A 12,569-nucleotide genomic window follows, 5' to 3' on the forward strand; every position below is an offset into this window, starting at 1 on the left:
ATACAGGAAGCAAAAGGGTATTTGCAAGTCATACAGAAACTAGACAGCAGTTATAAGAGTCAGGGAGTATGAAAGGGAGGAAGGGAGTGAGACGGGACTGTAGCCTATCCCCGGTGTTGTTCTGTCTGTATATTGAAAAAGCAGTAAAGGAAACAACAAAAAAAAGAGTAGGAATTAAAGTTCTTTGAAAGAAATAAAAACTTTGAGATTTGCCGATGACATTGTAATTCTGTCAGATACAGCAAAGGGCTTGGAAGAGCAGTTGAACAGAATGGACAGTGTCTTGAAAGGAGGATATAAGATGAACATCAACAAAAGCAAAACAAGGACAATGGAATTTAGTCAAATAAAATTCGGGTGATGCTAAGGGAATTAGGTTAGGAAATGAGACAGCTAAAGTAGTAAATGTGTTTTGCTTTTTGGGCAGCAAAATAACTGACAATGGCCGAAGGAGAGAGGATGTAAAATGTAGACTGGCAATGGCAAAAAAATCATTTTTGAAGAAGAGAAATTTGTTAACATTGAATATAGATGTAAGTGTCAGGGAGTCTTTTGTGAAAGTACTTGTATGGAATGTAGCCATGTATGGAAGTGAAACATGGACAATAAATAGTTTAGACAAGAAGAGAATGAAAGCTTTTGAAATGCAGTGCTACAGAAGAATGCTGAAGATGAGATGGGTAGATCACATAAGTAATGAGGAGGTACTGAATAGAATTGGGGAGAAGAGGAATTTGTGGCACAACCTGACTAAAAGAAGGGATCGGTTGGTAGGACACGTTCGGAGGCATCAAGGGATCACCAAATTAGTATTCGAGGGAGGCATGGAGGGTAAAAATAATAGAGGGAGACCAAGAGATGAATACACTAAGCAGATTCAGAAGGATCTTTCCTTGCAGTAAGTGTACATAATTGCTGGATCTTTATTATTCATGTCAGTATGTAAGATGATTTTAGTTTTATTTATGAACAAGATGTAAGTGAATTTTTACTTCTTTCATGGGAGCATGAAGTGCAGTTTGTGATCTGAGCACTGCAGCGGCCAGGCATGGCTTGTTCCCCCTGCACATCTCCCCATCCTGTGGCAGTCTGTGTGGGCGCCAGGCTTCCTCTGCTCCCTCTTCCTAAATGTATCAACTTACATTTAACATGCTGTAATTTTGGATACATTTTTACTTTTTATGTGTATCTAGCAGAACCATTGTAACCAAGAAATTAGTCTCTTTCGAGTTGAAGAACGCACTGAGTAGTTTATTGTCAATTAAGTTGTCTGGCCTGCAATAAAAATAGAATGTTGTGTCTACTAGGCAGCTTCAGTGTGTTATAGCACAGGGTTGTCTAAGTAAAATTATTCAGTGGTAGACTAGTAGATCCAGATGTTTGCCCTGACTTCACATTTGGTTGTTTGGCTAATTGAGAGTGTGATCATCCTTTATTTGTATTGCCTCCGTAGATGCATGACCAACATACCTGACAGGCATGCGGAAGAGCCAAGTTCAGTTCCCAGTACTATCAGTTTTTTTTTAAAAAAAAAAGGGAGTGGAACAGAATCCACTCTGCCTCTGGAGACCAGTTGAGAAGCAGCAGCCCAATGGTCTCGGTAGCTGATGACAACTCAGAAAGCAATGAGTTGAAACTCCATACTGCATCCAACTGATGCCATGTGGCAGAGGATGAAACAGTGGCCAATTGGCATTGTGTGGCCCTCTGGGCCAAATTCTGAAGTTAGCCTACTTTCATCAGGCCTGTTTACGTACCAACAGTTTAGTGATCCACTTCTATAATGGAGCGTTGCTTCTCACTCAATTTGAATTTTTGCAAAAATCACTGCTGCAATCATTTTTCAAAAACAAATATTGTCATTAAAATAGATGATGTGCTCTTAATAAAGCAAGAGCAGCTGAATTTAAAAAATTCACCTGCAGTTGTGCTCAGTTTGTCAGAATGCAGTTCATAAGAAACTTGCTGCTCTGTTATCCTCTTCAAAGGATTCAAATGCTGATGAAATAATGGAAACTGTAGAAAGTGTCAACTCATATGTGCCAAGTTTGGCCGTTCTCTTCTAAAATCTAAGAAAGTCTCAAAATAAGAGTCATAAGGTTACGTAAAGTGCAAGATTTGTCAAGTACAATGTAAAATTTTTCAGCAGATTGTAGTGTAGGTAGGTTTAAGTCAGATACATATGTAAAGCAAAATTCTAATAATCAGCAATGCCAGTAGTGTGGTAATAATGGTAACCTACAGAGTGAGTTTCTTCAAATATTGAAATTTGCAGATGTTAACACTTGCTTTAAAAAAATTGGTTTGATGTTGCAGAGGCTTCTGAATTTACAGTTTTGGTCAGAATTCTCAGTAAAAGCTAGTAAGCTTAAACTGGCAAGGAGAAGGAAAAAATTCTTAATAGCACTTTGAATAGACACAAATAACTACTGCAGTTTGGTATAACTGCGCATCTCTTTAAAATATTTTGCTAACTAATATTATTTTCCATTTTGAGACAACATAAATTTGGCCAAAACTGTCGTTGAGGTCACACATTTTGTAATCCTATACCGAAGACCTCCTATAACACTCAATTTTCTGTATCTGGACCTCAAAGTTTGCAAAGCTAGCTTTATTTTATTTGGAACATTTACAAAATGTCATTTGAATTATAGATGGTCTGGTTGGGATTATTCCTAAATGTGACCCACTTGACGTGGCATGAGCTCTCTAATTTTTTATCGACAAGCATTTTGTGCAGAGTAACTACTGAAGGCGGAGCTGTGCAGTTTGTAAATGACATGACTTTATTGTTGTGAGCTGTGAACTTTTTCTTATTCTGCAGGAGCTCAACAAATTCATAGTATTTTATTCAGTACTTTCCTCCTGTCCTTTCTTTTGTCTTTCTTATTGTTTATTCCGTCTAGTTCACGTTCCTCTCTAACAGTGGAAACTACAGGTTGGAACGTCAACAGTGAAAGAAAAGGATAGATTGCAACTTACACATTGAACACATTGAATTGCAGGCAGGCGCAACGAAAAAACTGTTACACATTTAGCTTTCAGTCAAAGTCTTCTTTAAAAAAGTAAACACACACACATTCATTCACACGGGCAAGCACACCTCACATGTGACCACCATCTCTGACAACTCGGACAGGAATGCAACCGTCATGTTCAACGAAAGCAGTGGTCTGGAGAGGGTGAGGAAGGGGAACAGATAGGGGGTACACATGTTGGAGGGTGAGAGAGAGAGGAGTTCTCTGCAGGTACTAGATGAAGACATGACAAGACTGCCACCTGGTGCAGCTTTGGGAGGCAGTGCGGCAAGGAAGAGGGTCAGGGAACAACAATGAGTGGAAAATGTGAGGAGCGCGGAAGGAGAGAGATGGGTGGGTGCGGTGGAAAAGGACAGCACACAATGAGGATGAGGGGATGAAAATAGAAGGAGGTGATAGGACAGAGGGGGCGGAAACTGTTGGGTGGAGGCTGTAGGGACAGTAGGTCACTGTAGGTTGAGGCCATTATAATTATAGGAGCAGATAATGTGTTGTAATGATAACTGGACAGTTCAGAAAAGCTGGTGGTGGAGAGGAGGATACAGATGGTTATTGTGCCCCCACTGAAAGAATTTTGGACCTCACTGACCAACACCTCCAACCAATGGTCCGTAATCTAGCTTCCCATATCAGTGATACCAACCACTTCCTTCGCTGACTCTCCACAATTCCCACCTTGTTACATTCTGAATCCCCTCTTGTCACTGTTCACACCACTTACCTATACATTAACATCCCTTATGCCCATGGCCTTGCCATTATTGAATACTACCTATCCCAAATCCTTCAGAATCCAAATCCACTACCTCATTCCTCTTAAGCTTTGCCAACTCTGTTCTCACTCATAACTACTTCTCCTATGAAGGGAAGGTTTACAAATAAATCTGCTGCACAGCCATGGGCACGTGGTTGGAACCTTCCTATGCCAACCTGTTTATGGGCCATCTAAGTGGAGACCTTCCTCAAACCCTTAGTCTCGTACAGTTTCATTGATGATGTCTTCATGATCTGGATTCAGAGCAATGACATTCTATCCTCATTCCTTCACAACCTCAACACTTCTCTCCCAGCCACTTCACTTGGTCCTCCATAACCCAGTGCCCCACCTTCCTGGACATTGTTCTCCTCTCTGATGGCTCCATCCACACCTCTGTCCACATTAAACCTACCGACCAAAAACAGTACCTATGTTTTGACAGCTGTCATCCCTTCCATGTGACAAGAACTCCCTTGCCTAGTATGCTGGGCTCACCAAGGCATTCACAGACAAACTCTAACCCCGAGACGTGGTCTGCAAGCATTTCTCCTTTGTCATTTTCCCACACACCTCCAATCCCCCCACCACCCCAAAGAACCAGCTGCAAACGAGTGCCTATTCATCATGCAGTACCATCCAGCACTACATTCATCACCCAGTACCACCCACGACTGGAACATCTGAACCACATCCTTCGTCAGTGCTTTGATTACATATTGTCAAGCTCTGAAATAAGGGAAATCCTATCCAACATCCTTCCCAACCTTCCTAAAGTGATTTTCTGTCATCCAACTTACCTCCACAACATCCTAGTCCATCCCAATGCCACTCCCAATCCCAACCCCTTACCGCAGGTTTCATATCCATGTGGAAGACCCAGGTACAAGACCAACCCAATTCCCCCCCCCCCCCCCCCCCCCCCCCAGCACTTCCTATTTCAGTGCTGTCACAGATTTAACCTACCCCCTCAGAGGCTGGGCCACATGTAAAAGCAGCCATATCATGTACCAGCTCTGCTGCAATCATTGCACAGCTATTGTATTGGTATGACTACCAATCAGCTTGTCACCAGCATGAGCAACCACCACCAAACTGTACCCAAGAGCTTAGGAGACCACCCTGTGGCAAAATGTGCATCTGAACATAACATGCTTGATTTCAGTGGCTGCTTCACAACCCAGACCATCTGGATCCTTCCTTCCACCACCAGCATTTCTGAACTGTGCAGATGGAAGTTAGCTTTACAACACATTCTCTGCTCCTGAAATTATCCCAGCCTTAACGTACAGTAACCTACTGCCCCAATGCATGCACCCAGTGGTTTCCACCCCTCTGTCCTACCACCTCCCTATTTACGTCCCCTCACCCTCATTGTGTGCTGCGCTTTGCCAACACACCTGCCCATCTTTCCCCTCCCCACCTCCCTGCTACACAGCCTCCCGACGCTGCGCCTGGGGGGCAGTCTTGTCGTGTCTTCATCTAGGCCGTGCGCGCTCCCCAAGACAGCACAGTTCTCTCCTCCCACCTGTACCCTACTATCCCTGCCCCCTCCAGATTGTTGCTTTTATTAAATGTGACAGTTGCATTCCAATCCGAGCTTCTGGAGATGAGGATCAAGTCTGTGGGAGGTGTGCTTGCTTATGTGAATGTATGTGTGTTTTCCTTTCTGAACACGGCTTTGACCGAAAAATCTTTTTGTGATGCCTATCTGTAATCCAGTGTGACATTACCACTAACTGGAATTTTCGGAGTTGCAGTGCTTCTTTTTTACACCCAGATAGGTTTCTGTAACTAAAATGAACAGCAATGAGGTTCTCAAGTCACCTCTTACATCATGGCTGCTTTGCATTTCTTTGTTATGTCTCTCCAGTTTGTTATGGGTAGTAAGTTAGCGGAACAAGGAAGATATTTTTAGGGTTCCCCAATTAGGGTAAATACAGTGAAAAACAGCTAAGGCTGTTGGAGGCGTATAGCAGAAATGACCGGTTAACATTGAAGGAAGAAAACTGTCAGTCCTTGTTGCATTGCAAAAATGTATTTTCATTCCAGTGATGCATTATGGCAACACATTCCAGTATCAGTGGTACCCCAACCAATCTACAATCACATGTAATAATTTTGAAAATGATAGTTGCTACTCACCATGTAGCGGAGATGCTGAGTCGCAGATTAAATTTTATTTTATTTTATTTTTTTTTTTTAAACTGTCACAAAATAAGCTTTTGGCCAGCAAGAGCAAGTGAGCGTGCTCTCTCTCTCTCTCTCTCTCTCTCTCTCTCTCTCTCTCACACACACACACACACACACACACACACACACACAAACATGACCACAGCCTCTGACAGCAGAAACCACACTATGAGCATCAGCAGTGCATGATGAGAGAGGCAACTAGGTGTGGGTAAGGAGAAGGCTAGGATGGGGAGGGAGAGAGGGATAGCAGGGTAGGGGTGGGGGTCATGCAGGGACAAGGTGGAGAGAGGGTAAGGCAGCTAGGTCCAGTTGGGAGGTTAGACAGAGGGCGAGGGAGAGGTGGGGGGAGTGGGAGGGGGGGGGTTAATGGGAAAGGAGAGAAGTAAGAAGACTGGCTGCATTGGTGGAGTAGGGGGCTGTGTAGTGCTGGAATGGGAACAGGGAAGGGGCTATATGGGTGGGGACAATGACTAACGAAGGTTGAGGCTGGGAAGGTTACGGGAACATATGATATATTGCAGGGAGAGTTTCCACCTGTGCAGTTCAGAAAACCTGGTGTTGGTGGGAAGGATCCATGACACAGGCCGTGAAGCAGTCATTGAAATGAAGAAAGTCATGTTTGGCGGTGTGTTCAGCAACGGGGTGGTCCAGTTGTTTCTTGGCCAGAGTTTGTCGGTGGCCATTCATGCTGGCAGACAGCTTGTTGGTTGTCATGCCCACATAGAATGTAGCACAGTGGTTGCAGCTTAGCTTGTAGATCACATGACTGGTTTCACAGGTAGCGCTGCCTTTGATGTGCTAGGTGATGTTTGTGACCAGACTGGAGTAGGTGGTTGTGGGAGGATGTATGGGACAGGTATTGCATCTAGGTCTATTGCAGGGATGTGAGCCATGAGATAAGGGGTTGGGAGCAGGGGTTGTGTAGGAATGGACAAGTATATTGTGTAGGTATAGACCTAGATGCGAGACAAAGGCCTTGTTGTCCGAAAGCTTATTTTGTGACAGTCTTTTTGTTGTCCCTATCTGTGACTCAGCATCTCTGTTATATGGTGAGTAGCAAATATCCTTTCCACAATAGTGTTACATGCCATCCTGGATTTTCCAGTGTTTGATTCTACCATCACTTATCTATCACTGCAGTACTGATATTTTACCAAAAGTTATAAATGTACTTTTTCTTTTACAGAATAAGGAGTTCACCTTCCGAGGGCATGGTGGTAGCGTAGACCAGCTGTGTTGGCATGCCTCTAATACTGATCTCTTAAGTACAGCAAGTGGTGATAAAAGTGTTAGAATATGGGACACCAGAACCCAGAAATGTGCCGCTACAATCTTGACAAAGGGTACACAAAACATCTTAAAACAAAAACAGTTGTAAATGTTTTGTGCATAATGCGTTCACATGTGGCATTTTGTTTCATTTTGTAAATGTTCTAGGTGAAAACATCAACATTGCTTGGGCACCAGATGGTAATACTATCGCTGTTGGGAATAAAGAGGACTTGGTGACATTCATAGATACCCGTACTCACAAGATAAAGGCAGAAGAACAGTTTCATTTTGAAGTAAATGAAATTGCATGGAATAAAGAAAGTAATCTGTTTTTTCTTACAAATGGCCAAGGTTGCATACATATATTAAGGTACATCAGTATTATATGGCTGTCTCCCTACACATAATACTCTGAGAAAGAGAAGTGAGTCAAGTCACCACTCCAACAGCAGCTGAGGCTTATGGCAAGAGAGACGCAGTTAGTTAAAAAATAATAATAAAATAAAGAAAAAGCCCCGTGAAATCATCATTTGGATTTGTTTGACAGGTAAAGATGCATAATAGGAACCAAAAGTCTAATGGAGAGAATGGTCAGTACAAAAGCAATATGTCAATAATAATTATATTTCATGCTTGTGATCTCTACTGGCAATGAAGTATTCTAGTTAATGGGTTTAAGCCTTGTTGAGAATGACTTGTTTGGAAATACCAGTATTCTCTCCTAACTTTTTTATGTGATTTTCTTAAATAATTTTAGGTGTACATTGAAAGCATGCTATAGTTAAATGCGCAGAACACAGTTATCTAGAGCTGTAACTGTTGAGCAAAGGAAATATAAAGTGTCAAAAAACACACAGATCCAAAACATGTTTCATGGAGTTGAAATTTACCTTGAAGATAAATGGTAATTTATAATGTTTCTAAAACACTCCCAATCACACATTTGACTGTTGCTGAAAGATGGCATTTATATGTAGCACTACTCCCACCTTCGCTCCATTGAAGTCACTTAATCTCTCTCTCTCCCTCTCTCTCTCTCTCTCTCTCTCTCTCTCTCTCTCTCTCTCTCTCTCTCTCTCACACACACACACACACACACAGACTAAAATGAGGAATTCAGGAAGATTTCCTTAAGTTTCGCCTTTGCAAATACCTTACCACATGTAAAAAATCACTCCATTAATCCTCAAGCTTCATAACTATTAAGGTTAGATGATTCTCAGGCTAGAAGGCCATAAGTGCCTACAAACTGTAACACAAATTGTGCCCAGTAAAACATTCTGTAGCTCACAGCACCTTTCTTGTGGAGGGCTCTTATATCTTTACACGTCACCATGCTAGCTACCACTATGTTTAGATAAACATATCTTTGGGAGGGGACATAAATACACTATCAGATTTACGTGTATTGATTTTGGCCCACTTGTTGTAGTCTAGAGACTGATCACAAACCGCTGCAAAACAGTTCCGATTTTTAAAAAAAGTCGCAAGTTTATAAGTTCTTTGCAGACCTGTCAACTGCGGTATAAATAAATGAGTAGAGCTGGATTTGATGTTATCGTACACAAGGTGTACATTTGAAATTCACTAGTTTATTCAAGAAATCATAACTTTTGTAGTGGCACTAGGTATCCCAGTAAAAACTCGGACTAGCAGCCAAATTCCCAAGAAACAGACTCAAAGTGCCACTTGTGATTCACAAATAACTGATTGCACTGTTAGTTCCTTGATATCTTATCAGTGTACCTCCCTAGGAAAACTGTTAAGTGCATCTGCGGTCTCATTTGCAGAAAATTCCAAGTCGCGATGGAATTGTGAAATAATCAAAGTCCCGACACTTGCACTACGCAGCTGCTTACCACCCAGAATCAGCCACATAAATGTTACCAAATCATATCCTAAAGATAGAGCTCCCCACCCTGTAACCTCTAAACACAAAGTTCCCCCTACATCTCCAAAAGCGAGCCCATCTTATCATGTCTTGCCCTACTAATTCTTTTAACTTCCTTCCTATTGGCTGTTGGTATTGTCTCTTCCCTACCATGCCACTCTGTCCTAGTGATGTAATTACATTCCAATTTTATACAACTTGTGGACCAATTGGCCAATATTAATTAAAAGAGTTTTATATAAAAACAAAGATGAGGTGACTTACCGAACAAAAGCGCTGGCAGGTCGATAGACACACAAGCAAACACAAACATACACACAAAATTCAAGCTTTCGCAACAAACTGTTGCCTCATCAGGAAAGAGGGAAGGAGAGGGGAAGACGAAAGGAAGTGGGTTTTAAGGGAGAGGGTAAGGAGTCATTCCAATCCCGGGAGCGGAAAGACTTACCTTAGGGGGAAAAAAGGACAGGTATACACACGCACATATCCATCCACACATACAGACACAAGCAGACATATTTAAAGGCCTTTAAATATGTCTGCTTGCTCTTTCCTGATGAGGCAACAGTTTGTTGCGAAAGCTTGAATTTTGTGTGTATGTTTGTGTTTGCTTGTGTGTCTATCGACCTGCCAGCGCTTTTGTTCGGTAAGTCACCTCATCTTTGTTTTTATATATAATTTTTCCCACGTGGAATGTTTCCTTCCATTATATTAAAAGAGTTTTATATAGACGACACTTAAATGCTTATCAAAATTACATCAAACACTAAATATTAAAATGAATATCTACTCACAAATTATTACATTAGCTTGGTTATTTTGTTTGTGGCCCAACACATAAATAATCTGCACATTTTTAACATTAAGGATAAGTTTAGAAAATCAGGTACTCTAGGTTTGCATGCACTGGTGTGTGCATTAAATGTTTGTGAGTATGATTTGGTGGAAATTCCAACTCGATCACATTTGGTGAGAGTTTTATGTGGAAACATGCTGGAGCCCCCAGGCGAAGCCTTGTGGGGTTATCACAGATTAGCTGCCATTGTACCTGCTCCAGCTATTATGTGTTGTGACCACTCCTACTGGCATAACAGAGTGCATCTGAAATGTAGTAGACCTGTGGTCCCACTTACACACAGAGGACATGGTGTATTCTAAAGGAGGTACCGCAAAAGCTTCCTAAGTCAAACTGCAAACTAGCACCTTCAAAATTTTAATCATACATCTTAGGTGCTTTCTATTCAGTGTTCCCTCTTGGAATTTTGTAACACATTGAAACCCACATTCAGGAATTCCCTAGTGATCATTTTCCCGTCTTGGACCATCTGTCCAAGTTACCAAACTATTCAGAACCTCATTCTGCTCACTGCAATTAATTACTGATGTGCTCAAACCAAAATGCAGCTGTTCATTCTGTAATCTTTTGAATGGGCAAACTACTCGTCAAATTCCCAGTTCTTAATATGTACTGATTCAGACTTCCAGTAAGCCAGTCTAATAAATAACAAGCAAGTGATTTATTCTCGCTATAAACAGACTCTCCTCTCCATTAGATTCAGCTTTTTTCGTACATTGCTTCTTTGCTAAGCAAAAGAGAAAAGTGCAAGCTAATTATGTTGTTTCTCTTCATTTACAGTTGCCCCCTGCATCACACTGTCTGTTAGGTGAGTGACAGCCAGCTTCTCTTTCCAATGTATTTAAACTGCTCAAACAACCTAATTTACAAATTGTGTATTTTTTACCTTTTACGATATTAATGTGATTTTACTCAGAAAGCATCACATTTTCTGAAAACTGCAGTTTTTGACTTTGCATACTTAGGGTTTCGGGGATGTAAGGATCCCAAAAAGAGACCTTTCCCCTAGATGTACTTACATCTGTGAGTAGTGCTCAATTTTAATTTTGATGAAAGGAGCATTATTGTAAATGTTATTTAGCAAATAGTCCATTGGGTTTATCTCAGGGGCCCCTTTTTACATTCAGTGATTCAGATTGTGAGATCCTACCCGCGTATCTAACATAGGGTGTCTTGGAAACTGTTTTCTCAGATAACTAGACAACGTTCAAACAACTCTTATTAATGGAGTTCATTACAGTAAATTGAATTGACAATACTTAACTTTGCCTTTTTGCAGTAGGTGTCGCAAGCAAATAGCGATATGCAAATAATCAATGTCCTTCAATAGATACAATTTCCATGCAAGCAACTAATACAGATCACAAGTCATGGCTCGTTTTCTAGTGCGCATCTTCTAGTGCGGCCAAGGCTTGGCAGAACAGTCCTTATATGCTCTTCTTATAGGGGCCGCTCCGGTCGTGGTGTGGTCCTAGTCAGCGTCCTATTGGCTTATGTCATCTCATAGCCTTCTCTGCTGCAGCATTTTGGGCTGACGTTCCGGCACTTGATGTTACACCGGAAGACAGATTACATGTACAATTTTACTGGCAAACTTGGATGTTTCCTTTAGCTCATTTGTGCAATACACACTGTTTCATTATCATATTAGTGCCAGACTGTTAAAAAAGTACATAACAGTGAAATAATTTCTGAAAGTATGTGTCAGTAAAGATTTAGAGTGTGTTCCCTGATCATTGATGTTAAAAAAAAAAAAAACTGGACTCTTACTATTTTCCTAGCTGTCGCAAGCAGAGTTTCTTCTTCCAACTAATTGAGGAATGTATTTTGTGACTAGGGACCATTTACTAACAGTAAAGATTTCTCTGTCTGTCTTTATTCATTAACACGGTCAGCTTAGCTGCTGTCATGAGAATTATCAGGAATTAAGAATGAGTCACAAGGACCTCCTCAAGCCTTGTGGGTTGGGAAGGAGGAACACTGTGAATCAACAGGGAAAGTAAAAATGTGATGTCTATAACATGGGGTGTTGTTGGAATCTGAAAATTATAAGTAATACTTGGAAGCAATTATAAAGCACACCTATGCAAAAGAGGAAAAGCACCCACAAAAATTAGAAAAGAAAATAGGTAAATGTCATGCCCAAATACAAAGTTGAACTGGAGGGACATGAGGTTCCAAGTGTTACATAGGGAAGGTACTGAAATGTGCCTCATATCATAAGAATGCTGAGTAAAATCAAATAATGGAAAGTTAAGGATGGCATAACAGAAATATGGGAAGAGTAGATTGATAGAGGATGTGTTGAATCACAGGCAAGTATAATGAAAAAGAATGCTATAAATATGTCAGTTCTCGTTTTCACTCATTCCATGCGGCTCAAACCCTCCCTTTTGGGTGTGTAAGGTGGATCAAATTTCAGGCCGTGAATTCAGAAATTTGAGCGCTGCTGGGGGTTTTGGTTGGTGTGTACTAGGCCAGTTAAGTAAGCTGTTAGTCCTCTTACTCAGTACGAATACTAAGTACATATACGAATCAGGACAGTGCATCTTGAATATT

At 41.2% G+C, this 12,569-nt stretch overlaps 1 protein-coding gene across 1 annotated transcript in view; it reads left to right on the forward strand.

The window, feature by feature from the left end:
* LOC124802765 (THO complex subunit 3) overlaps window positions 1-12,569 on the forward strand; it is a 53,667-nt gene that overhangs the window by 10,908 nt on the left and 30,190 nt on the right. The window contains exons 2-3 of the mRNA XM_047263756.1: window positions 7,178-7,334; window positions 7,429-7,633. Of these exons, the coding sequence (XP_047119712.1) occupies window positions 7,178-7,334; window positions 7,429-7,633 (362 nt within the window). The remainder of the gene's footprint in view (window positions 1-7,177; window positions 7,335-7,428; window positions 7,634-12,569) is intronic.

Source organism: Schistocerca piceifrons, chromosome 6 (assembly GCF_021461385.2).
Source record: "Schistocerca piceifrons isolate TAMUIC-IGC-003096 chromosome 6, iqSchPice1.1, whole genome shotgun sequence".
NCBI lineage: Eukaryota > Metazoa > Arthropoda > Insecta > Orthoptera > Acrididae > Schistocerca > Schistocerca piceifrons.